General features: G+C 39.3%; 1 protein-coding gene across 1 annotated transcript in view; it reads left to right on the top strand.

The window, feature by feature from the left end:
* Positions 1-247: 247 nt before the first annotated feature.
* The window catches only part of ARSJ (arylsulfatase family member J), a 127,602-nt gene continuing 116,093 nt past the window's right edge, over positions 248-11,756 (top strand). The window contains 1 exon segment of the mRNA XM_021001436.2: positions 248-1,624. Coding sequence (XP_020857095.1) covers positions 1,206-1,624 — 419 coding nt within the window. The 5' untranslated portion in view covers positions 248-1,205.

The following is an 11,756-nucleotide window of genomic DNA, read 5'->3' as shown; positions in this document are numbered from 1 at the left end:
ACCAAGTCACAGACCTGGCGGAGGCACCAAGGTCCTGGGAATGCTCCCCCACCACTCCCCAACCTCACTCCCTTCAATTCGCCTCTTCCTCCTCTCCCCCTTCTTCCTGGGGGAGCAGGAGGGAACAGCGTACGGCTCTGTGATTCACCGAAGAGGGAAAGCTGTTGTGGGGGGCGGGGGAAAGGGGCGGAGGAAACGGCCCGAAAGTGCCAAATAAAAAGGGCTTCCCGATCAACGCACGCAACTCTCAGCCAGCGCCAGCGGCTGCACGAGTCGCCAGGTGGGGGCAAAATTGGCTTGGCTGACTCTCTGCTCTGTGTGGCTGCAACCCAGGGTGGGGAGGGTCCCTGGGCACCGCACCAGCCAGGGCACCCTGGGGCAGGGCCACTTTCTCTCGGGATAGGTCCACCCAGGTCAGCCAGAGGACTCTTCCCAACCTTCTTTTAGGGACTTAGGGTGGAGGGAAGAGGGAAGGAGAGAGATAAGTGGGAAGTGGATTTCCCCCACACACACCCACCCGGCTTTCCGTTTAGTTCCTCCGGTGAGTGTCAAGGAGTTCGGAAAAGCCAGAAAGAGGGAGAAGAACAAGAAAGCAGTGGAGAAAGTGATCAGTCAGTCCGCGGTCCTCTTGGAACCCCTGAGCGTCAGTTATGGGCCGCTTGCAAAAGCGACATCCTTCTCGCAGTTTGGGATGAGGGGCAGAAGCTAAGGCAACCTCTCCTGTTATCTCTGTACTCTTAGGCTGCTTCGGGGTATGGGGGCTACTGCCTGACAAAGCCACCCCCCCCGCCCCAGCTATGCCCTATAGCTGATGGATTTGGGGATCGCGGCACCTAAAAAGAAAAGTCTCAGCTTTGATCTGACTTTCACTACCCTCTTCTTGTACCTATTTTTTTTTTTGAGAGAGGGGTGTGAGATTTTTGTTGTTGGTGTTGTTTTCACTTTGGGGGGATGTTAGGAGGAAAATAGGAAATAGAAGAGAGAATAGCCTCTTCTTACGTTCCCCCCCCCTTCAATCTGCCCATGCATCACTTCAGGAAGAGGAAGACAAAGTCGTTCAAGTTGGTGTCAGCCAGGACGAGCCCCCGCTTTCCTTTGGGGTCCACCCTGTGACCGGCTGAGTGATCTCCCGTCTGCATGTGTTTGCCCAAGGTGGCGTGGAGGGCACCACGTGCGCTCAGCAGCCTCGGCTCAGGGTGGGGTGCATGGCCCCCCGGGGTTTCGCGGGGCCGCAGCCTCTGCAGCCACAGCCACCACCTCCACCAGCGTCTGGGATCTGGCAGGGGAAGATGTTAGCCATGGGGGCGCTGACAGGCATCTCTGTGCTCAGCCTCCTCACCTATGGCTACCTGTCCTGGGGCCACGGCCTGGAGGAGGAAGAGGAAGGGACAGCAGCCAGAGCTCCCCAGGCTAGAGAGGGGCCAGAGCCCAGCTCATCCACTACCTCTCAGCCTCATATCGTGTTCATCCTAGCTGATGACCAGGGATTCAGAGATGTGGGATACCACGGATCAGAAATCAGGACGCCCACTTTAGACAAGCTCGCTGCCCAAGGGGTTAAACTGGAAAACTACTACGTCCAGCCTATTTGCACACCGTCCAGAAGTCAATTTATCACTGGAAAGTAAGTTATACTGTTTTTGTTTATTTTTCACACTCAGGCCAGCTTAAACAAGAGATGTACAGACCTCCAAAAGGAGCAATGAAAACAGGGCAATGATGGAAACAATGATATGTAAAGAGCCAAGGTCATTTTCTGTAATTAAAGGGGCCCCGTGATTGCTTTGAAAGTTTACCCACTTTATTCCCCTCTCTTCCTTTATCCTGTGTCCTAAATAAAGATCTTTACAATATTGAATGAAGTTATCATTTAACCCCTTGGCCACAAGCCAGAGAACTCTAGAATTAGGTACAACTGAAGCATTGAAAATTCTGCCTTAACTACTGAGCATGCCCAAGCTTTGCTTTTATTGTCATTTTGAATATTGATGGATTTCCCCACCTAGAGTTAGGGAGAAGTAGTTTGAAGAGCATGAGTTCTATCTCCAGTGAAACCTAGCTCAGAGGGGATAGGTCCTAGAGGAAAAGTGTTACAGAGAGGTGATTAACTCTGTGTGTGTCTGTTAGAATAGAAGCTACCTAGTGGTAAAGTCTTACTGGCAAGACTGACTGTCAAAACTCTTCTAGATGCAGTAAGTGGTACACGTTTCAGAAAAGTCAAACTTTGCTCTCAGGTTTTCAGCTGTTCCTCAACTGTCTGGCATTTGTGTGACTTTCCCCAAAGCATTAGGCATTAGCTTGTTTGGTGCTACAGTTAAGCCTTATAAATGTTGATGTCATTCTTCTAAATAGTAAAGTCTGCTTTTCAAGCACTTTTGTAAACCAGTGTTCACTTAGCCATGTAAATGTTGCATTGTAAAGGACCCATTTCTAGTTCTGTTACCCCATTGCTGCAGTATAAATGCAACTAGTGGCCAAGGTTTTGGATGCCACAATTTGAACAGTGAAACAGAACTGGAAGATTTAGAATGAAGCACAGAATTAAGTAACTAGTCAATTTTCAGAATTACAGAATAAAATCCTCCCTTGGTTTGAGTGTCTGTTTGCTTCGTGATTTCAGTTGCAGCGAACCTTTGCTTCATAGTAAAATTGTTTTTGGATTTGGATTCTATGAGAGTAGCCAGTATCCACTGGAAAAATAAAGCCTATTTTGCAGGAATCTGTGTCCTGCACTCTTTCTGCTTACAACATGATTTCCACTGCTTAGCAAACTGTCAGAAACTTACTACCTCTGCCAGAAAAAAGAAAATAAAATGAAAGTGATGCTCATCCTTACCCTTTTTTTTGAGAGAGAGGAAAAAAATGTGTGTAGAAGTATTATTTACATTTGTGGTCATTTTTAAAAGTTAACATATCATGTGAAAGGAGGAGCAGAGATCTGGCTGGAAAACAAGAAGTTCATCTACTCTACTAGCAGCAAAATTTGGTAGGTCAGCTCCTAACCTCTTACCTCTCTCTAACCTTTCATTCTTAGCTTTTCAAATGAATGGGACATAAACTATACCTGAATGGCGATTATGACTTCTTCAGATAATTGAAGGAATTCAGAGCTTTCCAGACAGTCAGCAGTACTTAGTAGAATATTGAGCTCTGGGAGGGCATTTTTCAAAAGAGGGTTTATGTTCAAGGTTCTTCCAGAGGGGACCTGGTATAGGGGAAGAATACTGGATTTGGGGTCAAATCCTAGCTCTGCTAATTACTGATAGTGTGACCTTGGGTAAGTTACTTAGTCTCTAGGCCTCAATTTACAAAATGAGAATATTTAACTGGATGATTTTTAAGGTCCCCATACAGTCCTAATCAATTATCTGAAACAAGAAAAGAGAAGGAAACAAAACAAAAGCAAAAGACACACATATGTAATTTATATATATATATATATATACATATATATATATACACACACACACATATATGCATACATATATAAATATATGTACACATACAATGTAAATTAATGGTCTGAAATTAGAAAAGGAAAATATCTATACACATGTGCACATATATAATATAAATCAATTGTAAATAAGAAAATATATATACATATAAAGTGTGTGTATGTGTGCATGTAACTTTACATATTGTTATCTCATTCAAAATTCATATATGAAGCTTTAAAAAGAGACCCCTTCCTTAAATACGTTAGATCTGAAGCTCCCTGAGAGCACAGACTATTTTTTTGCCTTTCCTTATGTTTCTAGATATGCAGTATCTGACACATTGTAGGTGCTAGTTGATTGATTATGTAATAGATCATAAGATGAGATCAATCCAGACCTGGTAAAGAATCTCAGAGACCATCTAGCTAAACCTCCCATATTGAAGATGAGTTAAGTAGAGACGATGGATGATAATTGACTTTTCAGAGTTTACATAGCCAGTAATTAAGAGTATGCAATTATAAGAAAAAATTAAACTGAAATAATTCATAAGTCATTTTTATAGAATTAAGTTTTGGTTATATAACCATCAAGGAATGGTTATATAACTACATTATCCAATTGAAAATTTCAGTTCTACATAATGTGCCCACATAATGGTACCAAGAAAGCCCCAAACTTGTCATCCACAGCTGAATTTTACTTTCCTGCAGTCTTCGACAAATAAAGTTGAAGTCTTTTTTTTTTTAACTTGCAGGTTTTTTTTTAAGGCAATTTGCTGGAAGCGGGTAAAAGTTTCCTTTACATGAATAAGAAATAAAGAAAGGAAGTGGTTTTGAGAACCTAGCTCTGGACAACATATTGCTAAAGGAGAGCCAGACTAATATTGTCATTTGTCCTTTCCTTGAGAATGAGTGGCAGGCGTGGTTTATGCTTCCTGGCTCGTATAAAAGGCAGTATAGGGGCAAGGAAAGGCTAAGGGTTAAATCTGAATTCTGCTGATGATAAGTTAGGTAGGTAAAGGGATGAAATGTCTTGGAATCCTACAAAGGAACAGCATATGTAAATTATTCAGGTTTAAGTTCAGTCTGCCCCTATATTTAATTTAGGCTTATCAAAAGCTTCTTTGTTATAGGATGAGCTTATAACCTCACCATTCAACACAAAGCAAAGCCTTTCTGAACACTACCAGGTTTTAAAAAATAGAAGCTGCTCTTTTCTATTGCAAAAATCTGTAACTGATTCCAGATCCCTATAACAATTCAGAACTTTTCTGCCTGCCAGTAAGAATGAGTGACTTTGGGAGTGAGTCAGTTAACCTGTTAACAACTATTCATTGTGAGCAGAGCACACTGTACTGCAGGAATAGGGGATATTAAGGAAATATAAGATAGCTTCCCTGTCCTTGAGGAGTTGCTAATCTGTTTATGAGATAAAAGGTGTATTGAGAAAGTAGTTATGTTGAATGGGACTTTCTTTCCTAATATTTCCTCCTGGGTTTTGTTATGGCTATGTTATTAAGAAAGCAACAGTTTCAGAATTGTGTTCTCACCTTGATCCTCATCGGCAATACCGCTTAATGAAGAAGGGAAGCAATGACTTTTTTTTAAATCAAAGTTTCCCTTCTCTTTAGTAGAAAGTATTAAATGTACAAGATTTATGTTAAATAATCTTTTATCCTAAGGTGGTACCCTTGTCTTTAGTAGGTGCTTAATGAAAATCTGTTGTATTACAAAGTTTGTTAAATCATCAAGTAGAAGAATTAAAGAATCTGTACTGAATTTTCAACCTCTATGGTAATCTTTTAGCTTTACAACAGAGCTATTTCCTGCCTCTTCCAAATTGAAAACTTTTTGTGACAGAGGGGGAAAGGGAGAGAACAAGCATTGATTATATGCCAGGCAGGTACTGTGCTAAGCATTTTACAAATATTATCCCATTTGATAGAAACAAAACAAATTAATGGAAAGAAAAACAATTAAGCAAAACCATCTGATGATGCATCTAGCATTCTCCCCCAACAGTTCCCCATCTCTCTGACATGTGCAAAGAGATATGCTTCATTCTTTCTTCTCCGGGACTTTCACTGATATCCAGCCTCCCTTTAGGGATCTTTTCCCTTGTATCATTGTAGCCATCATGATTTTTAAATTTGTTTTACCTTTTTGCCCTTCAGTTTTCTAACTGAAAAAATAAGACATGATATTTCTATTTCATTTTATTTTTAGTATGTTCAGAAAGGACCACAGTTGATTCATTTAACTGTCAGGCAACTCCCAGACTTTAAGATTCCAGAGGAGTTGCTAATCTTTATCAATAGGGGACATTTCCACTCCCAACCCAAATAAAATTACAAATCTAGATAACTCCTCTAAAAAAAAATAAAAGAGGTTAAAAGTACTCATAGTAATATGGAGTTCAAGTTACTTGGCTTCCACCAGAAGAAGCTTGTTAGATTATTTTTGTTGGGAGAAAAATAAAAGCATGGTATTTATTTTATCCCTGAAATTACAAATCAAGGGGCTGAAAGAAGATAATGGTGACTCAACAAAAAAAGGTAAAAATTGGAGTATTAAATATAGTTCAAAAGCATCAGGCAAGGATGAGCTTATTTTAAAAATTAGATTATTATTAAATTGTATTTCTGCCAGTATTACTGAAAGTCAGAAAGAAAGAGGACCTAAATTCTGTACCACACCATTCATGTGAGCATGTAGTTAAAAGAAAATTTGACTATCATATAATCTCTATATCTGGTGTCTTCCCACTTATCTGTGCCACCTACTATATTTCAATACCCATCCACAAAAGCCTAGAACAATGTTCTTGGTGTAAGAGATGACCACTAAATAATACTTTTTTAAAAACTAACTTAATTAATATGCTGAAATCATAAAAGTCATAAGGACTACAAGTATGTGGGTCCCTTAGCCTAATTTTTTTAAAAAGCTAGACTGGTTAGAAGTTTGAAAGTCTCAGTGTATCTGAGAGAGAATGGCCTTATATTTAACTTCAAGGGTTTGCAGACATAACTCAAAAGGAACAAGTAGATCATCAATAATGCTTAGGAAACTACTGTCTATTCCTAATTGATCAGGGATGTTTCTACATCCTTTGAATTGTGATCAAATAAGCCATTGGCAGACAGTTAGGATCAAAGTCCCTGGTTTGAAATAAATCTTCTTTAAAAAGTGACCCTTTGAAGTGAATCCCCACTCAGGTAATTCTGTCCAGTTTCCTTAACAGGTATTCTGGAAGGAGAGTGTTTATTCAGGTGCTAGGGGATGAGAAGGTCTCTTGTTTCTTACAAACAATGTGTCCCAAAAGATCAAAGCTGGCTAGTTGGAAGGTAAGCTCAGGTTGAAAGATTATTTTCCAAAAAAAAAAAAAACTGCAAAGAAAAATTGAAGACACTACAAGAGGATGCAAAGTCCCTCATTCGGAATTATGGAAGTTAGAAGTAGGAAACCGAGAGAAGGAATCAGATAAATGATTCTTCATTGATCGCTGGCCAAAAGGTCCAGTGACATCTATGGTCCTTTACAGTCACCTAGATATATTTTCAGAAGGGTGATATTTTCCATTAAGTGTTTATTGCTCTCTGTTGCCACCTTTGGCTTGAAAAGGAAAAGCAGAGGGGGACTTTGTAACTGTGGTATCCTCTGTGCCTGGCTTAGAGTGAAAGCATGAGAACCATGTGAGTGAATAATTGACTGGGCTGATTTGGACAGCCCAGAGATAGCCAGCTTGATGAGCTTTGCATTTGCCTGGCATGAAGAGCATCACCATCCCCATTAGAACTAATATTTTCTCAATTCTGTTTGAAAGGTAATGATTACTTTTAGAAGAGTTTGTAAAAGCTAAGTTCGAGTAGGAAAGACAACATTTCCCAAGCTTAAGTGGAAAGTAGTAATAGTCAAGGATTAAGCTGAAAAGTAGTTTTGTGTGGTGCAGATGTTCCTGAATGGCCCAATAACACTGAAGCCCGCAGTTTAGAATTTGGAGTTATCCTAAGCACATGAGTACTTATATGTTCCTTGTGTTTCCACAGCAGGTTTCTATAGTTTCACCACAGTCATTAAGTGCATTAAGACTTGGAGTATGATCCACGTTTTCACATGCCCTTTGATATTTTTATTATTTTTATATTTGTTTTAATATGTTAATATCTATAATAATATAATGTTTATTTTTGCCTTATTAAATAACTGTTTATTTAAGATTTTTAAAAAAAGAAAGATTATTTTCAGTTAAAATTCTGTTCATACTTTTCATTGGTGGGGAGGTGTTTCTGATGAGATCTTAAATAAAATTTTCCTATGTTTCAGAACTAATTTAATTTGATATAGTTTTAGTCTCTAGGCATGTTTTGATACAATTCTGATTGAAATGCATATTTTTCATATCATAAAGATTCCTTTAAGCTTTACTTCAAAAAATCATTTTAAAAAATTCCTTCTACTCTCACCCCTCCATGTATATAAATATTTTTCTTGTTTTATCCTTGTCATAGTTAAAAGTAAACTCAGTATAATTTTAAGATTAATATTTTATCAACCAAGACATGTCTCAATGATTGTGCTTGTTTCAAACAGAGATGAGAGAAGAAAGGAAGACTATGTTCTATATTCATGACTTTGGAGAATTCATAGTTTTAAATTTTTGGCAAAACCTTGTTAAATTGTAACAGAATAGAGGAAGGCATCAAAAATGGGGGCAAGAAGCTGTAGTAAGAGGCATGAGACTGAAGTACAGATGATGACTAGTCATACATAATGCCAAAATTATCAGAACTAAATCTAGTCACACTTTTGAATATTATGCATTGTCTGTACTGATGCTATTGTTTTCTATACAGCCATAGTAGGATCAGACTCACTGAGAGGTTCAATCAGACTTTATGAAGAATGACAGATGAGCAGCAGATTGGTTGAGTCACACCCATTGAATTTGTCTGGGACCTCCTTTCCCTCTATGCCTTTGGTGATCTCATCTATTTTTCTATGAGTTGTTATCTATGCAGAAGACTCCTGAATCTCTATATCTAGTCCTAATCTCTCTCCTGAACTCCAGGCCTGCATTCACCAACTACTTGTTATCTATCTTTCTCTATGGTTGTCACATCAACATCCCAAGTTCAGTATGACTAGAACAGAGTTAATTAACTTCCCCAATAAACCTGCATCATCTTTGAACCTGTTTTAGGCGTCTAGGTTTTCATCCTTAAGGTCAACCTTGACTTAGCTTTTTCCTGCTATCCAATGGGTCACAACATCTCTCATAGCACTCCCTTTTCTCCATGACTTCATCACCTCATAAGTAAATTTTTGCCTTATCTTTCACAGAACTAGGACTCTGTGTTGCTTCCCAACTACCATTTCCAAACCACGTCATTTTAGAGTAATCCACCTCCCTTTCCAGATCCTTTTTATGCCTTCCCCATTAGACTATGAGATCCTTGAGAACAGGGATTGTCTTTTGCCTTTCTTTGTATTCTAATGCCAGCATAGTGCCTGGTATGTTGTTTGGTCATTTTAAAGTTGTGTCCAACTCTTTTTGACCCCATTTAGATTTTCTCGGCAGAAATACTGGACTGGTTTATCATTTCTTTCTCCATCTTATTTTATAGATGAGGAAACTGAGACAAACAGGGTTAAATGACTTGCCCAGGGTCCCAAAGCTAGTAAATATCTGAGGCCAGATTGAAACTCAGGAAGAGGAGGCTTCTTGATTTAAGGCCAGGCACTCTATCCACTGTGCCACCTAGCAGCCCTACCTGGCATCTACATGCCTGGCATATATTAGGCGATAAATAAATGCTTGTTGAGTGATTTATATTTGGTAGGGGAATTTCAAAGCTTCACAAATACCATTCAATCCTCCACATTTAACATGGTTCCTGGCACATAGTGAACACTTAAGTGTGCTGATGAATTCTGTTTCTTTTTCTTTTCTTTGTTTCTTCTTTCCTTTTATCCTTTCCTTCCTTCCTTCCTTCCCTCCTTCTTCCTTCCTCCTTCCTTCCTTCCTTCCATCCTTTTTTCCTTCCTTCCTTCTTTCTTTTCTTCCTTCTACCTACCTCTTTTTACCTAGATTATTACAATGGCCTCTTAAGTGGTCTCTCAGCTTCAGTTCTCTATCCTTTCTGGTCCATCATCCTCACAGCTGTCAAATTATCTTCCCAAAGGACTAGCTGAATCATGCTACTCCTGTACTCAAAAATTTTCAATGCCTCCCTACTGCCTTGAAAATAAAGTATAAAATCTTCAGTCTGACACTTAAAACCCTCCACACTCCGGTGCCTACCTGCCTTTCCAGAGTTATTGCATGGTACTTCCTTACACACATTGTTCCCATCTAACTAGACTACTAGTTGTTATTTAAAATCAGCATTCCATCTATAGACTGGGAATTTTCATTGGCTTTCTCCAGTGCCTGTAATGTTCTCCCTTCTGCACATGGCCTGCTAAAATCTCTATCTTCATTTTAATGGAAGACTCAACTGAAGTGATATTTCCCAAGGGAAGCCCTTTTCAGTGTTCTCTCCTCAAATTTTCTTGTGTTTACTTTTCTGAGTATAAAATGATCCCCTCAATAGAATATGAGCTCCTTGAGAATCAGGTAGTCAACATTTATTAAGCACCTATTTTAAGTATATTTTAAGTGCTAGGAATACAAAGAAAGGCAAAAACCAGTCCCTGTTCTCAAAGAGCTCACATTGTCTAATGGCAGAGACAACATGCAAAAAAATATGTACAAACAAGCTACCTGTGAGATACATTGGAAGTAATCAAAAGAAGGAAGATTGAAATGTAAGGGAGAACTAAAAAGACTTCCTGTGGAAGGTTACATTTTAATTTGGATTTAAAGGAAGCCAGAGAATTTATGAGGTAAAGATGAAGTGGGACAGCATTTTAGACATTGGGAACAACCAATGAAAAGGTTGGGGCAGTGGATAGAGCTCTGGCCTTGGAGTCAGGAGGACCTGAGTTCAAATCCAGCCTCAGAAACTTAACTCCAATTGCCTCAACCAAAAAAAAAAAAGTGCCCAGAGTACAGAGATGAATGTATTGTTTGTGGAAACAGTAAGGGGGCCAGTGTCAGTGGACATATGTTCGGTGAAAGATGTAAGAAGACTAGAAAGATGAAGTTGGGGGAGGTCGTGAAGGACTTAAAATGGCAAAAAAAAAAATTAGATTTTATCCTAGAGGTGTTAGGGAGACACTGTAGTCTATTGAGTAAAAGGTGATATGGAGACCTGTACTCTAGGAAGATCATTTTGACAGTTAAATGAAGGATGGACTAGGGAGGCAGGCAGACCCCTCAGCAGGCTATTGCATTAGTACAAGCATGAGATGATGAGAGTGTGCACCAGGGTGGTGGCAGTGTCAGAGAAGAGAAGGGGATATATTCAAGAGATGTAACGAGGGTAGAGTTGACAGGACTGGGCAACAAAATAGATATGGGAATAGTATTGGTGAAATAGAGTGAGGAACCAATTGTGACACCTAGGTTGACTTGTAGCCTAGTTAACCTGGAAGATGGTGGTACCCTTACCTGTAAAAGGGAAGTTACAAAGAACAGAAGGTTAATTCTTTTTTATGTTTGTATCTCTAGTTACTAGAATAATAATAACATTTGTATAGTATTTTAAGATTTCCAAAATTGTTTACATATCTTTTATTTTTGTCCATACAAACCAGTGAAGTGTAACTGCTATTATTATCCCCATTTTGCAGAGAAAAGGTCTCAGGCTGGCAAAAGTCAAATTACCTGCCCAGAACCATACAGCTAGTCAATGCCTGAGACAGAATTCCACCTCAGATCTTCCTGATTCCAAGGCTATCCATTTTTCTCTAGCGTAGTGGAGGCTGTTCATAGTAAGGACTTAGAAAATAATTGTTGAATTTACTGCAAAAATTTTTAAAGGGTCTATAGTAGCTCAGATAGATCTAGCCAGAGTTTTAACCCACTTTTCTACCAAAAAGAGATCAAATGCACTCTTTTAGATTACTGTATACAATAATCAATTCTACCTTTTTGACATCTCTTAAATATGTCCCCTTCTCTTCTCTGACATTGCCACCACCCTGGTGAAAGCCCTTATCACCTCACACTTGGACTATTGCAACAGCCTGCTAATGTGTCAGCCTGCCCAAGTCTCTCCTCACCCTAGTCTATCCTTCATTCAGCTGTCAAAGTGATCTTCTTAGAGTACAGGTCTGATCATGTCATCCTTAATCGACAGATTTCAGTATCTTCCTAATACCTCTAGGATTATACATATATATGTGTGTGTGTGTGTGTGTGTGTGTC

This window comes from Phascolarctos cinereus, unplaced genomic scaffold (assembly GCF_003287225.1).
Source record: "Phascolarctos cinereus isolate Bilbo 61053 unplaced genomic scaffold, phaCin_HiC Scaffold_9;HRSCAF=440, whole genome shotgun sequence".
Taxonomy (NCBI): domain Eukaryota; kingdom Metazoa; phylum Chordata; class Mammalia; order Diprotodontia; family Phascolarctidae; genus Phascolarctos; species Phascolarctos cinereus.
This window is presented reverse-complemented; position numbering and strand designations above follow the sequence as displayed.